General features: G+C 43.5%; 1 protein-coding gene across 2 annotated transcripts in view; it reads left to right on the forward strand.

The window, feature by feature from the left end:
• Positions 1–24,726, forward strand: part of PPP1R14C (protein phosphatase 1, regulatory (inhibitor) subunit 14C) — a 120,303-nt gene that overhangs the window by 71,779 nt on the left and 23,798 nt on the right. For both annotated transcript variants that reach the window (XM_011988717.1, XM_011988718.1), the window contains 2 exons: positions 12,052–12,135; positions 14,170–14,202. In XM_011988717.1, coding sequence (XP_011844107.1) covers positions 12,052–12,135; positions 14,170–14,202 — 117 coding nt within the window. The remainder of the gene's footprint in view (positions 1–12,051; positions 12,136–14,169; positions 14,203–24,726) is intronic.

Genomic DNA, 24,726 nt, shown 5'->3' on the forward strand with positions numbered 1-24,726 from the left:
GGTAATAATTTACAAAGAAGCATGCCCTTTGGTCTGCTCATTTCACAAGGCAGCTCTGGTTAAATGACTTTTTATTTTGGACTGGCCACATTCCCTAAGACCAAAGGCAGCTGGGCCCGTGTGCCCAGGGGGCCTGCCCTCTGACCCTGGTGTAGCCTTGCATCAAGCCTGAGCTCCTCTCTCCCCTCTCCTGTGTGGTGTGAGGGAGGTAGTGCAAGGAATGTTCTAGCAAGTTTCTCATCCTCATGCAGAACATCCCTGGTGGGTGCCCAGCCCCCCCACAAGGCTTGCCAGCCTTGAGTCTCTGTGAGTCTCTGTGTCCCTCCTCTGTATCCCCACTCTGACACGCAGGCTGGGCCCCATGGAAGAGGCACTGCCTGGCTCCGGCTGGCTTTTCCCAGATCAAGCCCATGCCTTCTTGCCTCAGGCTGTCCTGGCGCCTGGCTTTGCTTTTCCCTTTCTCATTGGCACCCTTGCTGTTCTTAGGTTTGGGGCAGGCCCGTGTCTTCTCAGCAGCAACCCTGGCTCCTCTCAACCAGAAACTGGAGTCCCCATTGGGCAGAAGAGGCTTCGGCTGACTTTGCCGCTCCTTTGCCGCTGGGATAGCCCCGCAGGCTCTTCTCTGGGAGGTTCCCCATGGTGCCCTCCCACACAGCCTGGCTTGGTCTCAGGGCTGAAGCTGAGGACCTGGGTGTGCCTCAGTTGGCCGAACGTCATTGTGCGACTCACACCTGGACCTTTTGCCCAGCCCTCGACTGTAAGAAGAACCAGCAGAGCCAGTCACAGGAAGTCCTGGCCCTTACCTTCCCAGGTTCAGCCACCACCAACATATTAGTCTTGGACTTTTATTTTGTTTTAATTTGATAACTTAATTTTTTTAAAGCATTTTAGATTTACAGAAAAATTGAGCCGAAAGCACAGAGAATTCTCGTCTACCCCTTTCTTTCTCCTCCCTCCATTCCAGTTGCCCTTTTTCTTAACATCTTGCATTAGTGTGGTGTCTTGGTTACAATTGCTGAGACAATCTTGCTATGTTATTATTAACTAAAGCGCCTCATTTCCGTTCAGGCTCACTCTTTGTGTTGTACATCCTGTGAGTTCTGGGGTTGTGTGTCCTTTTTCTCTAATTGGGTTTTGACAAATGTATGATGACATAGATGTACCCTTACAAGATCATACAGGTTTTCTGGCCTGAACATTGCCCTGTGCTCTGCCTTAGTCATCTTTCTCTCCCTGTTGGCCCCTGGCAATCCCTGACGGTTTTACTATCTCCATATTTCAGTCTGTTCCAGAATGTCCTGTAGTTGGAATCATGCAGTATGGGGTACCTTTCCGGTTTGGCTTCGTTCACTTAGGGATCTGCATTTAAGGGTCCGTCGTGTGTTTTCATGCTTGATGGCCCATATCAGCAATGGTCTTTCATACTCCCAAGTGCAGTGTGTCTGCTCACCAGCTGAGGCCTTGCCATGGGATTCACAATTTCCTCTCAGTGTCTTCCAAGCAGCTTTTCCATATCATCTTCTCAGGCTTCTGTGCATCTGCCAGTACTGGACATATTTGGCCGTTGCTGATCTAGGAGCCTTCCCAAGGCAGGTGGTGAAACGGTCTGGATTTCATGTTCTGTATTAGGAAATCTAACACTGCAGCAACCCCGAATGCCTCGTTCATGGGCAGTTGATAGTGCAGGGCAACTGTCTTCTCTCCAAGAACTGGCTAGAACAGGCTTCTGCCCACTGCTTTTATTCCATCATCAGGTAATTTGAGTGTTTCCAGTCTAAGAGAATTCCACTGCAAATCTGGATGTGGACCATCTTCTATCAGAGACAGTTCAGGCTCAGTCCCTAAATTAACGGGAAGCAAGACATAGGCAAGTGTGACTTCTTAGAGACAGGCTGGACTGCTGCTGCTCTGTCCTTGGGTTGTGCCAGCCCTTCCTTTATTCTTTCCCAGTGTCCTTATCCATTGCCTGTAGCCCAGGACCAGCACCAAGCCTGTAGGTTCTGCGTGGCATTCCTCTCCCGCCCGGGGATCTTCATGTAGGTGCTGCACGGGGAAAGAAGGGTGCTGAGAGGAGAGGCTGCTATCAGTGCAGGAGCCATGAGGGTGGTGGTCATTTGGCCACTATGTCCAGTGCTTTCAAGGTGTCCTCAGTGTTCTCATTTATGCCATGGCTTAGAAGATTGTCCTTGCCATCTTTATGAACTGTCTCAGCCATCACTTATTTTCACTTTCCTCATGGGGACCAACCTGCCGACTTTCTCGTCACTGGGGCATTGTTAACTACCAGCTGTGCGTATTTAGTGTTCATATGCAGAGCAAAGTGTGATCGTCTCTGGGACGCTCTGCATCTGGGTTTTTTTGCTGACATTTACTTTTCCTTTTTTCTCTTTGAATGCTGTGGTTTTGAACAAGTTGGTAATGTGATCAGTTTTCACTTACGATTTTCAGGCATCAGGAGTACAAGATTCCCTGGAAGAGACATTTGCATGGAATATTTACTTATTTGAAGAGGAATCAGATGTGCCCAGTCAACTTAGCACCCGCTGAGGTCCTGTCGCCATTTGTTGAGTTTGCACAACATGCCTGGGCATGATTGTGCCAGATTTCTGTCCAGCCCTGAGAATTAGCAAGCAGTCTGCATTTTACAGGTGTGGGAACTAAGGGTTAGGGGATGCGTTACGCTGCCCAACTCTCATGGGTTGTGAGAGGCAGAGATGAAATTGAAACCTGGGCCTCCCTCTCTCCAAACTCCATGCTCTGGGTGCAACACCACTTGGCCCCTCCCCAAGGGACCTCCTCTGTGCTGAGAAGCAGGACAGCCTGGGGCATACATGGGAAGTCGGAGGCTTCAGTCACTTTATTCCCATGCTGTGCTCTGTTCACCAGACTCCCTAGGGTCCTCCCATCACAGGAGAAAGTGGCCTCTTGAGCCCTTTGAGATCAAGGCTGGGCATAGAACACCACCGCGGCTCAAACTCAGAGTCTTTTTTTTTTTTAAACTGTGTCTGGAGCACTTTGATAATCTCTCCAGAGATATTCGTTTGCTAAAATGAATTGCTAAATGTAGGGGAGAGTTTTGGGGGCATGACTGAAGCCTGCCCTGGGTGCCAGTGATACTGGCAGCTTCCCTGGTGGGTGGGAAAGAGAAACCTGCCTGGTGGGTGGGTTCAGGACCTGGAAAAGACCTCCTCAGCCTAGTTTCTTGTTGCTTTGCTGCCGCCCCCAGGCAGTTCAGCCTGGGCTTAGTCAGCGTCTAGCAGCCTCACTGAACTTTTAGGACCAAGAGCCATCACACTGGCCTGCTGCTGCTGTTGCATAGGCGTGAGCTTGGTACTTGTCATCTCGCAACGTGCTCAGTGGCTCACCCAACTACAGTACCTGGTGGAGCTCTTGAGATACCCGTTTGCTCTCTGATGTTTGGATCAGTGGTGACCCAGATAAGAGTTCATTTGTAAGAACAAAATATATATCATGCTTGGGAGGCTGAGGTGGGCGGATCACTTGATGTCAGGAGTTCGAGACAGGTCTGGCCAACATGGTGATACCCCGTCTCTGCTAAAAATACAAAAATTAGCTGGGTGTGGTGGCAGGCGCCTGTAATCTCAGCTACTCGGGAGGCTGAGGCAGGAGAATCCCTTGAACTTGGGAGGCGGAGATTGCAGTGAGCTGAGATAGCACCACTACACTCCAGCCTGGGTGACAGAACGAGCCTCCATCTCACAAACAAAAAAAAAAAAAAAAGAAAAGAAAAGAAGAAAGAAAAGGAAATATATATCATGCTACCCCTTAGCTGAAGCCAGTGTCGTCTCTTCCTAGCTTATTTCTGTGGCTTCTTAAGTGGTCTTGTCGTGTATACCTTCCTTTCTTACAGGGAAACCATAACCCATCGTGCCTCTGTCCTAACCCACCAATGGCTTTTCTCTTGCTCATGGTCAAGTTAGAGGCTTTACAGGGTCCTCTGAGTCTCCATATGCTCTGTCCCTTCCCCCGCCATGGCCCCACCTCTGCTACAGTGACCCTGGGGCTCCTGGCAGCTTTTCAGACACAGCCTGGCATTATGTGTTTTCCCCTGATGCAGTGTCTTTAATCAGACGCCTTTCTCGCTGAACCTTACCCTGTCACTGCCCGATTTAAAACTCCAGGCCCCGCTACTCTCTATCTCTCTCCCCTGCCTAATTTTTCTGCAAAGTATTTATCACCCTTTGCCATGCTACCTATGGTACTTATTTGATTATTGTCTGTCTTCCCCTGTTAGAGTTTAATCCCCATGAGAGCAAATATTTTTGTCAGTTGTTTATTCTTCATCCCTGGCATCTAGGACAGTGCCTGGCAGGTAGTAGGTGCTCAGGAAATTGGTGCTGCAGGGGTTTGCCTGGTGTCCTGAGATCCTGATGTAGATGTGCCTAGTTCTAGAATAATCTGACATAACCCGTGATGTGAATCTTCATGTGTGAACGCTGGTATTTGTTTTACAGTGTTGATTTGTGAGATAATGCCACTCCTGCTCACTTGTGTTGGAATGTGTCTTCATGAGCAGGAGGAAAGGGAGGGGTTCTATATGGGGCGTGGGGATGGCCCCTGCTGGGAGCTCTCCTCTCTGCCACACAGCTGTCATTTGCATCTGCATCAGTGCCCCAGAAGTGAACCTTCATAGGCTATAGGTAGGTCAGGACCTGCTCTCCTGGGTGACAAGAACAGCAATTCCTGTAAATATTATGTAAAACATTCCTTCGCTTCACCATGGCGTCAGGTTCAGTCAGGCTATTTTGATTTTTTTTTTTTTTTTGAGACAGAGTCTTGCTCTCTTGCCCAGGCTAGAGTGCAGTGGCATGATCTTGGCTCACTGAAACCTCTGCCTCCCGGGTTCCAGCAATTCTTCTGCCTCAGCCTCCTGAGTAGCTGAGATTACAGGCATGTGCCACTATGCTCGGCTAATTTTTGTGTTTTTAGTGGCAACGGGGTTTCAACATGTTGGTCGGGCTGTTCTTGAATTCCAGACCTCGTGATCTGCCTGCCTCGATCTCCCAAAGTGCTGGGATTACAGGTGTGAGCCACTGTGCCTGGCCTATTTTGATGTTTTTAAAAAGGGCTTTGGGAGGACTTTGCTCTCTGGCTTTAAGCAAGCTTTAGCCATTTGTTTAACTTTTAAAACAAATGTGTATTCGGGAAATACTGGTAATATGGGATCCCACTGGAAAGGCGTGTGCTTGCTTACCCATGCTACTTCTGTCTAAGGCGCAAGGTGAGGCCATCCTACCCCAGCCACTCTAAATGGCCCGACCACCTGTGCAGATGGGTACCCAGTGGGGCTGGGCCCTTGGTTGGCATCAGGCAGGTTCATCTGCATGCCTTGCATGCTCCCCAGCTTGTCAAGCCTCCGTCTGCTTTGTTCTTCACTCTGGCGTCCCATGAACCTTTCTCAATCTGGATTTGGGAACATGCCCTCTGGCCTTCATGAGCCACAACTGTAGAGGATATAAGAAAATCAAAGTTTGTTTCTCTATTTTGCTGGAGCACTCCTTTCCAAAATAGGAGGTAAATATATGAAGATGCAAGGCCCAATGTGTCTTAAAATATCTGTCGTATTTTCTCTACTCTTTCTAGATAGATTGGGAATGTCTTAGTTCATTTTCTGTCGCTGTGACAGAAGACTACAGACTAGGTAATGTATAAAGAAAATAAATTTATTTCTTTTAGTTCTGGAGGAAGATCAATGTCAGCAGGCTTCCCAATGGAAGCCAAGAGCAAGGATTCCAGAATCCTAAGAGGAAACAATTTCCAACCTCAAGGCCTGGGAAGTTCAAGGTTGAGGGGTCATATCTGGTTGGCTTCTGGTGAGTGCCTTCATCCCGTGTCATAGCATGGCAGAAAACTGGAAAGGCAGGCGAGTGCTTGAGAAAAGAGATGGGGCAAAGGGGGCCTACCCACTTTGTAACAACCAGCCTCATGGGAACCAACCCAGTCTCTGGAGAACGGTGTTAATGCACACATGAGGGTGTGCCCCCATGACCTAATTGCCTCTGAAAGTTCCCACTACCTCTCACCCAGTACTGTTGCACTGGGCACCAAATTTCACCCTGAGGTTTGGAGGGGTCAAACCACATCCACACCATAGCAGGGAGGATGTAGGCCTTGAGATTGGAAATGGTTTCCTCTCAGGTTTCTGGAATCCTTGCTGTTGGCTTCCACGCTCTGTTGCTTTAGGGAAACCCACTGACATTAATTCTCTATCTTCCATGTGTGGCCTGGTTTTCTTCTGAAAGCTTCCAGGATCCTCCCTTTATCCCCAGTGCTCTGACATTGTATAGTGATGAGTCATGGGGTAGGTTCGGCCCCTTGTTAAGTGGGAACATTTTTTTTTTTGCAGATTCCAGGGCTGATTTAAATATTTAATGTTATATTACTTAAATACATACCACTTAAAACTGGGTATAAATTCCTTATGCTATGGTTATAAAAATCACATCCAAATTGCAAATTAAACATGAAGTACCCAGCTAATGAAACTCAAATGCACAACATCGCTTTGCTGTGATGGCTGGCTTCACTCCTTTTGTCACAGGAATTAGGTACAGATTGCCGTCGCTCAGTGTCCTTTGAGTGATAACGTTTGGCTTCACTTGGCGTGAATGAGTCATGTATATATTAAATCTACCCTGTGGCTTTTTTCTCATTAGCCACAATAATTAACATAATTCTGCTTGATGCCAATGTGTAAACACAGAGGAGCCCGGCACAGCGTGGTTATAGCACGGCTGTCCAGACTATTCTTAGACTGTGCTTGCTTACAGGAATTATTTTGGATTGTCATTACAACGAAAACATGAAATGTAAATGTTTTCATAGAGAGCTCACATAATCCCGAGGAATTTGGTTCTTTTTATATGCTTCCTATGCCGGTTTTCTCCCATAAGCCTATAGAAAGGTGAGCTATAAGAAATCGTGGCTATTGTTCAGATGAGTGGTTGAACAGGTCATAGTAAACTGGCATTTGCCCCTCCCCACCCCTGCCACCCCATGTTTCTCTGTCAGCTGCCACAATTTGCACAGCAGTTTAATCCCATGTTACGTCGCCATCCGTATTTTGAGATGGAGACAGATGAGAGCTGTTAGCCACGGTCATTTTCAGGGAGCTGCTAAGCTGTGTCTCCTGGAGCTTGGAGACCATGATCCATTTTTCAGGTGAAGTTTTAGCTTAAACATTGCTGCCCACCACCTTCACTGCTGTGGGCAGGGGTAACATTTGTATTTTTTGGAAGCTAACATGACATCGGAGAGGGCTCACAGTGTAAACTTTCTGGCTAGTTAGAAGTGTGTGTGTATATCTGTGTGTTTATTTGTGTGTGTGTGTGTGTGTGTGCGTGCATGTGGAGTGATGTGGAGTGTGTGCATTCCTGTGTGTGTATGCTTGTGTATATATTTGTGTGTGTGTGTGTGTGCATGTGAGTGTATGAGTGTGTGCATTCCTGTGTGTGTATGTTTGTGTATATATTTGTGTGTGTGTGTATGTGAGTGTGTGAATGGTATGGAGTGTGTGTATTAATGTGTGTGTATGTTTGTGTATATATTTGTGTGTGTGTGTGTGTGTGTTGTCACTGCAGGCTAGCTGTGTTTCAGGACTCTGCTTTGCTTGCATTTCTGCATCCTAGTACCTGAGCCTGTTCTGAGCTTCCATCCGTGGCATGCCCAGCACCAGGCTCTGCAGCGCTTCCCAGTGTGGTGGCAGTGTGGGGTACCGCTGCTGCTTGCAAGCTGGGGCAGGGGTGCTGGTGATGGCCAAGCCTGCACTGCGTGTTGGTTTGTGAGGTGTCTTCAGGGCTCCGGTGTGCTCCTGTCATTACTGTCCTTCTCCAAAACCTCTCAGACTCAGAACCTGGATCTTATCTTTACCTTTTCTTTCCCCCTCATCCCCCATCCAGTTCATCTCCAAACTCCATCTGTTTATTCCTCCCTATTATCACTGTTTTAAAATCTTATTCTTGCCGGGATCATCTTCAAGCCCTGTTGCTTCGCACCTGATGCATGGCCTTCGCACTGCCTCCTGCCCCCTCCCTGTTACCCCCGCTCCGCAGCGGGGTCAGCTCTTCCTTCTGTCATTCCCCTCGCTTGTTCTGGAGCCGTGGAACCTTCAGTGAGGGCAGTCTCTGCAGGACAAGGGGAGCCGGCAGCCTATGGGCCAATGGGTTTTGTTTATCCTACACAATATTTTAAGAAGTTGCCAGACAGCTTTAAAAACTGGATTTTTCTACGGTAAAAAAACTCTACTTTCAGTTATTCCTGAAAACATAGACAATCCAGCAGCACTGAGCACATATTCTTAGAAGGTGACAGGAGGTGGGAATCGTGTGTTCCCTGCTCCTTCCCCTCGGGCCGTGTTTTCTGCAGTTTGCTGCACTCCTCACTCTATGGTATAGCCCCTCAGCCTGCCCCATTTCTGTCACCTGTCTGGCCCCCATCAACATGCATGTTTGTAGCCCAGAGTTGACTGGCTTCCAGGTCAGGGACCTTTCTACACCCATAGTTAGAACTCATCTTGTCTTTTTGCCTCCTGCTACTATTTTGCCTCTTGGGAGTTCTCTCCCTTCCCCTAAACCTGTTCAAATCCTGTCATTCCACAAGGCCAGCTTACCTCCTTCCTCCTATGTGAAACCTCCCTGCCTGCCGCTGGCGGAGTTTTCTCCCTCCCTGAATTACTAAAGCACTCCAGGTTTGTCCGTGGCTTTGGGGCCATTGCGTGTCATTGTGTTTGTCAGAGCTGTGTTTAGATGGCCCGTCCCCCAGGGCCAGGGCCTCACTGTGGCTGACACACAGCGCCTTGCTCACTGTGGACTGTGGGTTCTCAACAAATCTACGACAAGAAAGGTGTGTAGAGGTGACCCAGGGCCTCATGCTATGGGTACCCATAGGAGGGCCTCTCACTAATGTGGGGCAGGGTGTAGCTGATAACTTTCCCCAGCAGCTCTGAAGACAGTTGTTTCCCTTTTTGTCACCAGAGCCACTGTTTAGGGACACATCTTTAATGTGGGAAAATGCCCAAACACAACTAAGCTCTGGGACATCATGGTAGGCCATGGGTGTGTTCCCTCCGTTGTAAGTGATTTGATCTGTCACTAAGGTCATTCAGTGATACTGCTTTAAGATCAGCATACAGAAAAGAAAGTTAAATAGGACTTCAGTGAAATTTAGAATATTTCCATACTTCTCATTCAGAATATTAAGTACCAATCTACAGGATTCTCTACTTGGTACTAGGTGCTGTCTTTGCCTCCCAGGACTCTCCCTCCCAAGAGCCTCTGGGGCTCTGTGTTCTTCTCACCTGGGTTTTGTTTCAGCCTCACTGACATTCAGAACACCTGGGGCGCGTGCTGAGCTGGGAGCACGATGCCTCTCCTCTCCTATGCCTCTGATAAATCCGGGTGGGATTTCTGAGAAGCAGCATAGGTTGGTAAAAAGCGCAGATGCTTAATGACTGTTGTGATGACTCAATCACTTGAGGTTTTCCCCAACCCTTGAGATCTGGGCTTTGTTTGCATCAGCTTTCTGGCTTGCAAAACCAAGCTCAGGGTTTCTTATCACATGCCCTTGGGTAGTGAGAGCGACCTTGAGATGCCTGGCATTTTTTTTCTTTACTCCTGTCAAGCCCCTTTGAGAGGGAAAGGAGCTTTGCTTCCCAACTTCTGGGCCAGAGGGCGAGTGTACTCCAGGGCAGCACTGTCTAATAGCGCTTTGTGCCACAATGCAAGCGTTCTCCATCTGTGCTCTCCGGTGCAGTAGCCACTGGCCTTGTGTAGCTATTGAGCACTTGAGATGTGGCCATTGCGACTGAGGAACTGAATTGTATTTCATTTTAGTGTATTCAAATGTGCTTACCACATGTGCTTACCATATGGGACAGCCCAGATCTCAGGGGCTGGGGAAAATGGGTCAGTGCAATACCTAACAGAGAGCCGTGCGCAGTCCTAATGGGAAGATGCCTAATTGAAGATGCCTACTGCGTAGGGCGAGGCTCTACACTGCTATGCAAGTCAAAGCCTGTTTGGCCAAACTTGGCTGGCATCAAAACGTTTTGAATAATATTTGCAGGAAAACCCATTGCTGTGCTGTTCTGAGGAGGGCATTAGTTACTAATCGTTCTTTCATTTCCTTTAAAAATAGCAGACACCAAGCTCCGTTAGTTGTGATTTAAGGACCCACAGTGGTATAGCTTGTGAGTGCAGTCACCTACCGCATAACAGCATTTCAGTCAACAGTGGACTGCATATATGACAGTGGTCCCATAAGATTATAAGACCCTATTTTTACTGTACCATTTCTACGTTTAGATGCACAAATACTTCCCACTGTGTTACTGTTGCCTACATTATTCCATATGGTAATATACTGTCCAGGTTTATAACCTAGGAGCAATAGGCTGTGCCATACAGCCTGGGTGTGTGGTAAGCTAGGTCATCTAGATTTGTGTAAATTCACTCTGTGATGCTTGCACAACAATGCTCCTAGCCATCGAAAGGTCATCCTTCAGCTTTATTATCATCAAAGCATTTCAACTTCCTGTTTCTACATCATCAGCTTCTATTAATAGCTACAGGATTGTTAAGTATAAATATGAAAATTATGTTGAGGAGTACAAGATCTTTCTTCCATTAGGCAGAACCGCACAGATGAGATCTAAAACATTCACATTGATAAATACTGCTTTTGAAGTGGATTTTTCCCCATAAGAGCCAAGCAAAGGATCAAAACAGAAATTCTCCACAGAAACAGGAATAAATCACTAGAGAGGTTGTTTCTGGAATTTTCCTGTCCATTGAGCGCCTGCCCATGGAGCTAATGTCAGCAAGGATAGTGTATCATATTCCTTGACTTCCTCAGTATACTAGGGTCCTCACTTTTGTGTTGTAATACACACGCAAGAGGTTGAGTACTATTACTGAATAAATGCACTTTAGTAGGAAGGAAACTTTCAGAAAGTCAGCCTCTCCTGGGAAGCCAAGACAAACAGCTCTTGGAGCCAAGACACAGAGAGGGATGAGAAATAGCCAAGATCTCCTTTGAAGTTCAGATTCCAAGTTAGTGAGGTCTTGCACCAAATCCAGCTGGCTCTTCTTCCCTCTTTTCGGGACTAGATGCCTTTGGTGGCAGGAATATTAAACTAGACCCACGCTGACTGCAACAATGAAAGGGGTTGACTCACTCACCGATAGGCAGGCTTCAGAGGTGGTTTGATGCAGGGATGTGGTGATTTTACCTAGAGCCCTGTTTTCTTATTCTCTTCAGCTCCGCCCATTGTGGAGTCAGCGCCTCATCCTAAACTCAGCCTTTCTTCAGGGTTGTATGGTGGCCACCGGTAATTTCCGGTGCCACACTTCCTTGGTTCAGAAGGAGTGAAGGGGATGTTCTTGTTAAAAGAGCACCTTTTCCCAGAGCCCCCTTAGTTCTTAGTCGGACCACGTGTCTTCTCTTACGTCAGTAACTGGGGCTAAAGCAATGCTGATGCTCTAAATCCCATGGTGGAATCAGGTTTTCCATAGACCCAGAGCTGTGAAGGAAGATGTGGACCCCCAAATAAAGATTGGGGTAATCGCCCAGCAAAGAGTAGCTCTTAGATAGGAAACTACCATCTCCCAGCTCTATCATCTGCCAGTCTCCCCTTATATACTTACAGATGCAGCTTTCTGCTAGAAAGTAGAAAATTCTCACTTTTTTGAAAGATTACTTTTATGGCTTTGTGACTATTAATTCTCCTTTGCTCCCCCCCCTTCTTTTCCCCCACTCTTCTTTTCCTTCCTTCCTTCATTTCCCTTCTTCCTCTGTCCCCATCCCTCCTTTCCTTTTCCTTTCTTCTCCCCTGTTCTCCTCTTTACCCCTTCATCCTGTTTCCCCTTTCTTCTCTTTCCTTCCCTCCTCTCCTCCTAGCCTCTCCTTACCCTCTTATCCGTCAGCCCTTCTCAATTGATGATCTAGTTGTTTGTTCAACTTAATCTAACTGGTGGGGTACAGTTAGGTTTCTTACTAAATTAAATGCCTTCATATCCTCCCACTGTCCCCCAGGAAGAAGAAATGCCAGAGGTAGAAATTGACATTGATGATCTTCTTGATGCAGACAGTGATGAAGAGAGAGCTTCAAAATTACAGGTAAGCAGTTTTCAAAATTCTAATCATGGATACTCGGGAGTCTACTTGGGTCTCCAGAGCTTGGCATGAACTGATTCCGCCCTATGGTGGAGTTGGCACCAGGACCTGGGCCATGGCTGTTTGCAGAGAGGAAAGCAATGGGCTGCTAAGTGTTCGCCCTCTTAAACTGCCTCTCTGAGGATAAAGCAGCTCTTGACTATAGTCTGTTCTCAAAGTACCTTATGGGTGTAACTTTCTTCAGCCCCATTTTCTTAGGAGAAACAGCTGATTCTGCTTCCAAAGATCCACTTGCCAGGGAAGGGAATTGATACCCCACAGTTGCATGAGAAAGAGAAGGACTGAGCTAGCACTGGAATATCCAAGCCCAGGGCTCCGGTATCACAGTTGTGGACTGTATCATTCATGAAATTAATTTCTAAATATGATTGCTTATGACATAATTCTATTTAGTAGACGATCTCTTCATAGACAGTGTTCACCTCATAGCATTGCAGTACAACGATGGATATTGAGATGTCTAGTATTTCTTTAGTGGACAGCAATAAAGTACAGTACTTATTTCCCTTCCCACAGTAGGTCAAATCTATCATTTTTAAATCTACATTTGGGAGTTTCTAAAACCAGTTGACTTTTGACTTGCCATTGTTCTTAATGTCCACTGATAATTACTGTTAATGGCTGTTGGTGACCACAAATGGCAAATGGCCACTACGGCAATCAAAGGGCACATTTTAATGTATTAATGTGTTTAATGCATTAGTCATTACTTGTGTCCCTTGAGTGGTGAACAGTCTGAGTTATGAAAATTAGTTCTTCTTGGTAGATTTAGCTGGGAGAAAATAGCATCCTACTTATAAAATTTTAAAAAGATAATGCAGGTATCAGTTCTATAGAAAATGTAATGACATAACAAAGTTTTCTTAACATTGAGAACTTGAAAGGAGTTTTTGAGCTATCATCACCCCCCAACTCCCAGTTCCCAGGTGAGGACCCAAGCTAGTTTATGGCTACATTGCACTTAAACCCTTTGCTTTCTGAGTGCAGTGTGGGTGCCACCGTCTTGCACAGGCTGGCTCAACTTGAATATCCACCAAGTTGGCAGCCAAAGGAAAGGTGTGTGCATGCGCGTGTGCACACAGAGGAGGCAAAAAGTCATTGACCGGAGGAGTGGGTTTGAAACCATTTGGATCTTGCCGGGTTATATCCAGTTAATTAAAGGAAAACTGGAGATAGGGATTTGGTTCCTGTGGAGGGCCATCCTGGATTTGAGCTACTGAGTTAGTCCAGATCTCTCTGAAGTCTATAACCTAATGGATGCTTGAGCGTCCCTGTCCTTCTTTAAAAGAAACTGTTCCTCAGCAAGGCATTCAAAACCTGGTCAAGGGGCCCGGCGTGGTAGCTCATGCCTGTAATCCCAGTGCTTTGGGAGGCCAAGGCGAGTGGATCACCCAAGGTCAGGAGTTCGAGACCAGCCTGGCTAACATGGCAAAAACCCGTCTCTACTAAAAATACAAAAATTAGCTGGGCGTGGTGGTGTGCACCTGTAGTCCCAGCTATTTGGAAGGATGAGGCAGGAGAATTGCTTGAACCGGGAGGCGGAGGTTGCAATGAGCTGAGATCGCACCACTGCACTCTAGTCTGGGAGACAGAGCAAGACTGTGTCTCAAAACAAACAAACAAACAAACAAACAGACAAAAAAACAAAAACAAAAAACGAACAAAAAAACTGGTCAAGGGTTATGTTTTGTTTTCAATGCTATGGGAGCAATAAATAAATAAATAAATCTTTTCCTGTTCAAAAAATTTTTTCATGTAGCCTATGTGTGTGCAGGCTGAAGAATTTATGAAGGTTAAACGTTTTATATCTTCAGACAACCAACTGGTGCTGAAATGAAGTGTGTTTCTAGATAGTATGAAATCTTGCTTTACCATTATAAAATAATACTATTAATATAAAATGGTGTTTAATTTTGCCTTAAAAATAGTACTGAATTTTAAGATAATAAAACTGATCTTCTGTGTGTTTAATTCTAGGAAGCTCTTGTAGACTGCTACAAACCAACAGAGGTAAACAAATCACTTTTCCTAAATGCCATGTTTGAACTGGTTTTTATTAAATCAATTTGTCTATTTTTAAAGCAAACCACAATAAGTGGATTTGAGTGTGTGTATACCAATTAGCAATTATTATCCATGAGTGCATACGTTTGAATAGCTATTATTTCTAAGCCTAAACGTGTCTAGTTCAGAGACACTTAAAATTAATGGAGCAGAGTGTGTTGCTTGTGTTAGATAAAAGCCAGACTTCAGAGGAAATTGTGAAAGGCTTTGGAATCATTTTAGTAAAAGTTTTAGGTTTGTAACTGGTTTATACATCCTATTAGTTTATTGGTATGTATTTTTTAAAAGCTTAAAGTCAGCTCTGTCTTTCCAAAGAGTTACCTTTACTGGGAAAAAATGTTATGCTTTCTTTAGATATTTATGAAGTATGATGTATAAACATTAGCAGAAAAATGGGTATTAATGTGATTAGACTAAAGCATTTAATGTAGACTCTCATGACTGACAGCACAGAGTAGAAAGTAAGGTTTAATCAGTTATGAAAATATTAGCAAGAGAAGTACTTTGTTCCTGTGATAAACTGGAGAAATCATAAGCTCTGTCAGATGTTTTGAAGTCCATTTGTAACATCAAAGCCATAGTGGTAAGACTTCTGATTTTTGAAGAGATCTAATTAAAAGGGGGGAGGAAAGCATGCTTTGACAAGTATCTGATTTCAGTGACTTGGTTTGGGACTAGTTACCTATTTGAGCTTTATTCTTCCAACCTCCAGCTTTGATTACATCTTGCAGTCATAGAGATTTTTAATTTTAATTTTAGCCATCAAAATATATACTTTTAGACCAGGCTTGGTGGCCCACACCTGTAATCCCAGGCCAAAGTGGGAGGATCACTTGAGCCCAGCAGTTCAAGACCAACCTGGTCAACAAAGCGAGATCTCATCTCTTAAGAAAAAAAAATTATACATATGTATATTTAAGTTAATGTAATACAAATACATACTAATACATCTGAACCCTCCCCCCCCAAAAAATTCTGAAGCTTATTTTAAAAAGGTAACAGTGACTTTCTCCACCTTTCAGGCCCCTTCCCTATTTTATATTATATTTATGTATTATATTTCTATATTTTAATAAGCAACACTTTTGCACTTTTTGGCTGCTTCCCTTCCCTGCTATTTGCTCTTTTCTTTCTGTTTTTTCTTTTAGAGGCAGGGGCTCATTCTGTCACCCAGGCTGGAGTGCAGTGGTGCAGTCATAATTCCCTGCAACCTTGAACTCCTGTGTTCAAGCAACTCTCCCTCCTCAGCCTCCTGAGTAGCTAGGACTGCAGCCATGCATTACCACACCCAGCTAAATTATTTTTATTTTTATTTTTATTTTATAGAGACTGTATCTCACTATGTTGCACACACTCATCTTGAACTCCTGGCCTCAGGCTATCCTCCTGCTTCAGCCTCTCAAAGTGCTGGAATTACAGGCATGAGCCACACTGTGCCTGGCCTACTTATTCTTTTGTTCTTAAATATGCATTTACTATTTTTTTTTCATTTATTGACTTTAAGAGAAAGATGATCACTCTCTCACTCTCCACACAATTCCTTTTCATCTATACCCTCATCAAAGTTATTTAACAGTATTTTGTTAAATTAGTAGTCAAGGTTTATAATACTATGATTTAAACAGATGTTTTTCACCGTTAAGCCAACAGTAAAATATGATCGTGGTTCCTTTTTGTATAGCCTTTTGTTTCTCTTGGAGTTGACAATCCTTGTCATTGTTATTATTAGTAGTAGTAGTAGTAGTAGTATTCTGAGACAGGGTCTCGCTCTATCACCCAGGCTGGAGTGCAGTGGTACAATCTTGGCTCACCGCAACCTCTGCCTCCCAGGTTCAAGTGGTTCTTGTGCCTCAGCCTCCTGAGTAGCTGGGATTACTAAGCCCGGCTAATTTTTGTATTTTCAGTAGAGACAGGGTTTTGCCATGTTGGCCAGGCTGGTCTCAGACTCCTGGCCTCAACTGATCCACCCACCTCGGCTTCCCAAAGCGCTGGGATTACAGGCGTGAGTCCCCGTGCCCGGCCATAACCCTTGTCTTTAGTTTTGTCTAATACCAATTGGTATTTTTTGTTGAACTCTCTAGTGTGTTTGTCAAACATGCAATATATTTCCTGACTGCTCAAACACATCACTACCATCCCCCTGCCCCCAGACTTTTCTCCTGGAGCCCCTATACAACAATCTGGAGAAATTTTTCTTTGTGTTTATGTTTAAAATTATTCTGCTCTCTGCATCGTCTCTGTTTTCTCTGAATCTTACCTTTTTCTGCCTATTTTCATGTCTTTGCTGATTTTTGGTGGCATAGTCACATTTGAATATGGGGAGACAGTAAGCTGATTTGCATTTGTGTGTATAAGAACAGCTTGTTTTTTTGTTGTTGTTTTTGAACAGAGTCTTGCTCTGTCCCTCCAGGCTGGGATGCAGTGGCGCCATGTAGGCTCACTGCAAACCCTGCCTTCCGGGTTCAAGCGATTCTCATGCCTCAGCCTCCTGAGTAGTTGGGATTATAGGTGTGGGCCACCATGCCCGGCTAATTTTTGTATTTTTAGTAGGGGCGGAGTTTTGCCATGTTGGCCAGGCTGGTCTGAAACTTCTGGTCTCAAATGATCCACCTACCTCGGCCTTACAAAGTTTTGAGATTACAAGAAAGAGGCACTGCACCCAGCCAGGGCTGCTTGGTTATTGCTGGATCTCACTATGGAGTGACCACGTTGCAAGCCAGATTTATTTTCTTAGTCTGTTATGTGTGGAAGGGGATGGGTCCTCAAAAATGTTGATGTTTGGTTCTTTTTCTCTGGAGACAGTCAGGATTTTTAGAGTTTGACCCTCAAATTTCCTCCCAGAGAGGAGAAGGCAGGAGACTTTACCATTTAGCTCTTTGGGGACTAAACCTTCTTTATTTATAGGTAGTTGGGGAATTAATATAGGAAAGCGATTTTAAGTTGTGTGATGGGTTAGACAAGAATAATAGAATTGTAGTCAAGAAAAATGATGAATGATGCAGATGAATGAACATGTAATATGGGGGTGGAAGGGGTTGCTGCAGAGAGGAAGCCCCATTGGCCACTGCAGACATGTGTTCACTCATTTTATCAAGCCCTTTTTCTTCAGTTCTCCACCTAAGTGAAGAAATTCATGCTTTGGTTATTCGGGTGAGAAAGTTTGGACTTGCAGATTTCTCTTTTGCCCAGCTTCGCAGCCAACAGTGAAACACATTGCATTTTCTCATGGAAATGAGCCCGTTCTCTCCCTAGTTTTTGTAATATTTGGGGAACTAATATTTACATTAGTTGAGAGCCATGCCATTCAATGAAAATGGTGGGTCTTGTCCCCGGAGCAAAAATATTTCTCATCTGGTTTCTATACAGAGGGTCAGGAGATGAAGAATATAATATTTGAACACTCTTCAGAGTTCTGAAAGCAGAAAAAGGAGCTGGAGTCTCTAAGTGAACATCTCTATGTTCTTTTTTTAGTTCATGTTTCTAGGAATGGAAATGATGTAAAATGCTGAGGAATTTCATTCAAGTTCCCTTATCTGTTAATGGATCATTTCAAAAAGGCTGGACACTTTTGCCTTTGAGCGTATGCTCCTAGGAAACAGATTTTACTGGCACCTGGATTGTGATAATGACAATCAATAGCTTATTTTTTTCCAGAGCTCTGTAGTTCACATTTGCACTAACATTCATTGCTTTATTTAATCCTCACAATCGTCATTTCAAGTAGAGAGGGTTTGGGTAGCTAGCCCATAATGTCAGAGTCGTGAGCAAGAGAGTCAGGACTCAGCCCAAGTTTTGACGCCTAATCTTGTACTGTTTCTTTCCAATCTGCTAGTCTTCCTAAGCTACTTGACTCAGCAAGAGGCTTAGAACTTTATAGGACTTTGTCTTATCTGAACTAAATGCCTATCAATTAAGGTGTTCTTTTCTAAGTAGGGATCTCTAAAGGTGCTGTTTTTGATCAAAATTATTTTACTTACAACTGTTATGCCACTTGGAAGTTAGAAATGTAAGGAAGATGTCTTTGCTGATTTAGGTACTTTTATTTTATAACCCCTCATTGCAGAGGTAGGGTGAGTGGTGGAAAGAATACTGGAATTTGAGTCAAAGTCTTGTGCCAATGCTAGCACCAACTGTATGACTTTAAGCAATGTTCTCAACCTCTCTGAGTCTCCCTTTCCTCCTCTATAAAATGGGGTAATACTAACCAGCTCTCCTCATGTTTGTAAGGATTATTTGCTATGATAACTTTTTAAAATTATTTTATTTTTTGAGAAAGAGTCTCACTGAGAAAGAGTCTCACTGTGTTGCCTAGGCTTGAGTGTGGTGGCACAATCACAGCTCACTGCAGCCTCAATCTCCTGGACTCAAGCGATCCTCCTGCCTCAGCCCCCCCAGGTAGCTGAGACAACAGGTGCACACCACCACACTCGGCTAATTTTTGTTATTTTTGTAGAGACAAAGTTTCTCCATGTTGCCCAGGCTAGTCTCGAATTCCTGAGCTCAAGCAATCCACCCTCCTGGGCCTCACAAAGTGCTGGGATTACAGGTATGAGCCACCAAGCCTGGCCCACAGTGATAATTTTAGTGATAGTAACAACAGCAATGATAATGGCTAAAAAATCACTAGGCACTTAGTAGATGCCAGGCACTGGTCTAATCACATCTCATGTATTAAGAGATTTAATCTTTTTTTCCAGAAAAATGTTAACATTTGTTAAATTCTTCATAGCTTTTAAAAGAAAATTTTAAGTAGACTTTATTATTTAGAGCAGTTTTAGGTTCACAGTGAAATTGACTAGAAGGTACCAATTTCCAATATGCTCACTCTCGTCCACCTCACACATGTACACAGCCTCCCCAGTTGTCACCATCTCCCCACAGAGAGGTACATTTGTTAGAACTGTTGAACCTACATTAACACATCATTATCGCCCGAAGTCCACAGTTAACATTAGGATTCACTCTTGGTACTGTACATTATGGATTTGACTGAATTCATAATGACATGTATCCACCACTACAGCATCATACAGAGTAGTGTCAGTGCCCTAATAATCTTCTGTGCTCCGCCTAGTCATCTCTCCTTCCCCCCAACCCCTGGCAACCACTGATCTCTTTATTGTCTCCATAGTTTTACCTTTCTCAGAATGTCATATAGTTGGAATTATACAGTATTTAGCCCTTCTATTTTCAGAATAGCCATAGCATGAAAATTTGTAGCCTTTTCAAACTGGCTTTTTTTTTTTTTTTTTTTTTTTTTGAGGTGGGGTCTTGCTTTGTCTCCCAGGCTGGAGTGTAGTGGCATGATCTCTGCTCACTGCAACCTCTGCCTTCCGGGTTCAAGTGATTCTCCTACCTCAGTCTCTCGAGTAGCTGGGATTACAGATGCGTGCCACCACACCCAGCTAATTTTTGTATTTTTACTAGAGACTGGGTTTCGCCATGTTGGCAAGGCTGGTCTTGAGCTCCTGACCTGAGGTGATGTGCCCACCTCAGACCCCCAAATTGCTGGGATTACAGGCATGAGCCACCGTGCCCAGCCCAAAATGGCTTTTAAAAAATTTGATATCAACATTTCACAGCTACAGACTGGCTTCTTTTCCTTAGTAATATGCATTTAAGTTTGCTCCGGGTCTTTTCATTGCTTGATAGCTCATTTCTTCTCAGTGCTGAATAATATTCTATTGTCTGGATGTACTAGAGTTTATGAATTCATTCACCTACTGAAATACTCTTAGTTGCTTCTAAGTTTTGGCAATTAATGAATAAAGCTGCTATAAACATTCCTGAGCAGGTTTTTGTGTGGACATAACTTCTCAAGTCTTTTGGGTAAATACCAAGGAGTAGGATTACTGTATTGTAAGAAGAATGTGTTTAGGTTTTGTAAGAATCTGCTTAACTGTCTTCCAAATCAGCTGTACCATTTTGCATTCTCACCAGCAAAGAGAGTTCCTGTTGCTCCACATCCTCCCCAGCATTTAGTGTTGTCATTGTTCTGGATTTGGGCCATTCTAATTGGTGTGTAGTGGTATCTCATTATTGCTTTAATTTGCATTTCTCTGGTGATGTATGATTTGGAACAACTTTTCATATGTTTATTTGTCATCTATATCTTCTTTAGTGAGGGGTCTGTTAGGGTTTCTGGTCCATCTTTTACTTGGTTTGTTTTCTTTTTGTTGAATTTTAAGGGTTCTTTGAAATTTTGGATAATAGGCCTTTATCAGACATGTTTTTTGCAATATTTTCTCCCAGTCTGTGGCTTCTCTTTTTATTCTCTTGACAGGGTGTTTCACAAAGCAGGAATTTTTGTTTTCATGAAATCCACCTTATCAATGTTTTATTTCATGGATCATGCCTTTTGTGTTGTATCTACAAATCATTGTAAAACACAAGATCATTTAGATTTTTCTCCTATATTGCCTTTGGGAGATTTATAGTTTTGCAATTTACATTAGGTCCATATGTGATCCATTTGAGTTAATTTTTGTGAAGAGTGTAAGGTCTGGGTCCAGGTTCATTTCTTTGCACGTGGATTTCCAGTTGTCCCAGAATCATTTGTTGAAAAGCCTACCTTTGCTCCTTCGAATGCCTTTGCTTTTTTATCAAAGATCAGTTGATATTTATGTCGATCTGTTTCTGGGTCTCTATTCTATTCCAATTATCTATGTGTCCATTCTTTCAGCAATACCACACTGTCTTGATTATTGTGGCTTCAAGTATGCCTTGAGGTTGGGTAGTGTGAGTTCTCCACCTTTGTTTTTTGTCCTTCAACATTGTGTTAGCTGTTCTGGTTTTTTTGTCTTTGTATATAAACCTTAGAATCAGTTTGTTGATATCCACAAAATAGCTTCCTGGGATTTTTATTGGGATTTCATTGCATCTGTAGATCAAGGTGGGAAGAAGTGACATACTGACCATATTGCATCTTCTTATCTATGAACATAGAATACCTCTCCATTTATTTCTGTCACGATATCCTCAAGCTTAAAGATTCTTTCCTCAGCTGTGTGCAGTTTACTAATGAACCCATCAAAGACATTATTTCTGTTATAGTATTTTTCATCACTAGCATTTCTTTCTAGTTCTTTCTTAGAATTTCCATCTCTCTACTTACATTCCCCATCTGTTCTTGCTTGCTGTCTACTTTATCCATCAGAGCCCTTAGCATATTAAACAGAGTTGTTTTAAATGCCTGGATGGATAATTCCAACATTCCTGCTCTATCTGAGTGGTTCTAATGCTTGCTCTGTCTCTTCAAACTGTGTTTTTTTTGCCTTTTACTGTGTGTTATAATTTTTTTGCCAACTGAACATGATGAACTAGGTAAAAGGAACTGCTGTAAATGGGCCTTAAGTAGTGTGGTAGTAAGGTATGAGGAGAGGGGAAGCATCCACAGTCCTGTGATTAGTTCTCAGTCTTGTAGGGAGCCTGTGTCCTTGAACTGTGAACTTCACAAGTGCTTCTCAGTTCGCCCCCATTCCCCTTTAGGTAGAGTAGATAGCCAGAGCCAGCTGGAGTTTGGTATTTCCCTTCCCCAGGTCACTTAGGCTCTAGTAAAACCATGTCAGGTTAGACTCTGGTTAAATAGTTTCTTCTCAGGACAGATCTTGTTAAATAAACTTTTAGACTTTGAAAAAAAAGAAGAAAAAGAAGGAGAAGGAGAAGGAAGAAAGAAGACGAAAATGCTCTGGTATATTTCAAAATGGTTCCTTTTTATCTCATCCTGCTGGAAGTTCAAGGGAATTCTTCTCCAGTGTTCACTGTGAGGACCTGGTAGAATTCTTAGAGGTGAAACTCATACAAAGGTCCTACAAAGATATGCTCCTACCTCTGCCCGTGACTGGATCCCCATGGAATTTTAATCTCTAAAACTTGTCCACTCTGAGACTAGCAATTTGTCAATTCCAGTTCAAGTTTTTCTACTCATCTTTTGGTTCCCACAAAGGTTGTTACTTTTGAGTTTCTCTTCCAGGAAGTTGGTGATTTTCTGTATTCACCTGTCAGTCCCTCTACTTCTGGGGCATTTGTTTGCTCAGTGACCTCACTTCCCTTGTGGATCTAGAAAGAGTTATGGATTTTTGAGTTTGTTCAGCTTTTTACTTTTGTTAGGATGCAGTGGCGATTTCCAAATTTCTTACGTACCTGACTGGAAACAGGAAGTCTTATTTAATCTTCACAACAAAGCTAATAGATTGACACTATTATTGTCCATTAAGGAATTTGAGGCATAAAAGTGTTCTGTAATTTGCCTAAATTCACACAGTTAATGAGTGGAGAAGTCAGGGTATGTATTAAAGCACATGACATAAAACTTCACACATAGTAGGCCCTTAGTATGCTGGTTGAATCTGCTTCTGTATAAAGCAATGCTTCCCTGTCACATATTAAATATGCAAGATGTCCAAGTTTACCAATAATGATATTCTTGGATTATTAAATTTAAAGAGTTGACTTTAAAGAATCTGCTAACTTCCCAGAAGTGATATTGTTTTTGGTGTGTCACCTTCTGTCATATACTTTGGGTCTATGGCTTCATCCTATATGGGCCACTGATCAATAGGGAAGGGACTTGTGTGCCCCCATTTTGATTCATATTCATTTTCCCCCCCAAATCCATAGCTGACCTGACTGATTCATATTCAATCTGTGAACTCTTGTCATGTAAATCTTCCTGATTGCTGGGAAACACAGCAGTATAATTGTGGGCACCTCACTAATGTATAACTGATTGATTAGTAAGAATGGTGATTTCATTTTTTTCCTTAAGTAAATGCCATTTCAAATGTAGTGAATATTAAAATAGATCTGATTTAAGGGTAGCAAAAGGGTGTTTCCATATAATGCAAGAGGCAAAAGAGTAATTTTATTTTGGATATTACTTGTATTTGCATGATCAGTAGTGTTAGCCTAGTGGCCATGGTAAAAATCAGAGGTAGGCGTCTGGAAGCCTGCTAACCAGACTTAGGAGGAGCTTCTTTTCCTTTTTCTCACTTTCTTTGCAGTTTCCAATTTTGGGATTACAAAATAGAACCTCCATTGTACTGGGAGGATGAACAGAAAATGGATTTAATGTGGGCTTGAGGGCATCTGCCTTACCGTCTGTTAGGGGAGTTGTCTAGTCAATGAGCTTTATAAAAAATCTCTTTTTGTGGTTGAAGATACCTATCCCATTACTCTTTGATAAACATCAGGTTTTCTTTCCATGCATTTATTTTATTTTTTGAACTAGAGGTTTTGATAGAACCTATCATTGTATCAAATTATACAATGATATCAAAGCCTATACATTGACAGGCATCCATTCATCTAGGATGACTAAGTCTGAGAGTAGGTGGCAAGAGGCATTTCTGGGTTCCAGTAATCTACCAGGTAATGGAAATGTCATGGTCACGCACTGGTGCCAGAAAGCCATGTGTGATCTGGTTTGTAAGTAGAAATCAAGCAGTATTTTCTAAAAGGCAGGCCTGCTCTGTTGTTCTTCTCATATTGGCAGTAAGAAGGCAGAGTTTCCTTCTGCCATGATTTCATGGCAACTGTGACTTTCTGACTAGCTTTGGTGATGGCCATTGTCAACCATTTATTTAGCATTCAAACCTATCTTTTAAAATCATTGTTCAGTTTATGGATACATGGAGGTACATTCCTTCTGCATTGAGCTGTTTACAGTGCAAAGAGAATGTAAATGGTGTTTACAACACAGAAAAACCATGTGGTGACTGAAAGAGACACAGCTTGGTGTTTTACAATCTTTTCTTTATTCATTTGCTCAACAAATGTGTGTTGAATATCTGTGTGCCTGTAACTAATCTAGGAACTGAGACCTGGCAGGGAACTTCTACATCCATTTTTAAAGCAACCTCTTGGAAGGCCACAGTAAACTATGGTGGGAATTTAAATGCTCAAAGAATATTTAGGAATGAAAGGACAAAAATGTCAGGTTGTCAGCTTATTCGATGGTTCTCTAAGTTAGGAACCAAATTGCTTGACAGAATGCGCTTTTTAGGGCATCTGCACTTGCTAGAGGAAGCAGTCATATTATTCATTTCAGTGGATCTGAGTGTGTGTCCATAGGCAGGGGAACTCTTTTCTTATGTCAGACCCTTTTCATCTGGCCTCTCATGGGGTTTCCTCGAAAAAGACTACAATCTTGGGCTGGGATGAGGAACAGAGCTTGAATGCTAGATTCCTGAGTTGAAAAGACACCTTTAAGAAGTTGTCGGCCGGGCGCGGTGGCTCACGCCTGTAATCCCAGCACTTTGGGAGGCCAAGACAGGCGGATCACAAGGTCAGGAGATTGAGACGATCCTGGCTAGCACGGTGAAACCCCGTCTCTACTAAAAATACAAAAAAGATTAGCCGGGCGTGGTAGCGGGCGCCTGTAGTCGTAGCTACTCCGGAGGCTGAGGCAGGAGAATGGCGTGAACCCGGGAGGCGGAACTTGCAGTGAGCCGAGATTGCGCCACTGCACTC

Source organism: Mandrillus leucophaeus, unplaced genomic scaffold (genome assembly GCF_000951045.1).
Source record: "Mandrillus leucophaeus isolate KB7577 unplaced genomic scaffold, Mleu.le_1.0 Scaffold337, whole genome shotgun sequence".
Taxonomy (NCBI): domain Eukaryota; kingdom Metazoa; phylum Chordata; class Mammalia; order Primates; family Cercopithecidae; genus Mandrillus; species Mandrillus leucophaeus.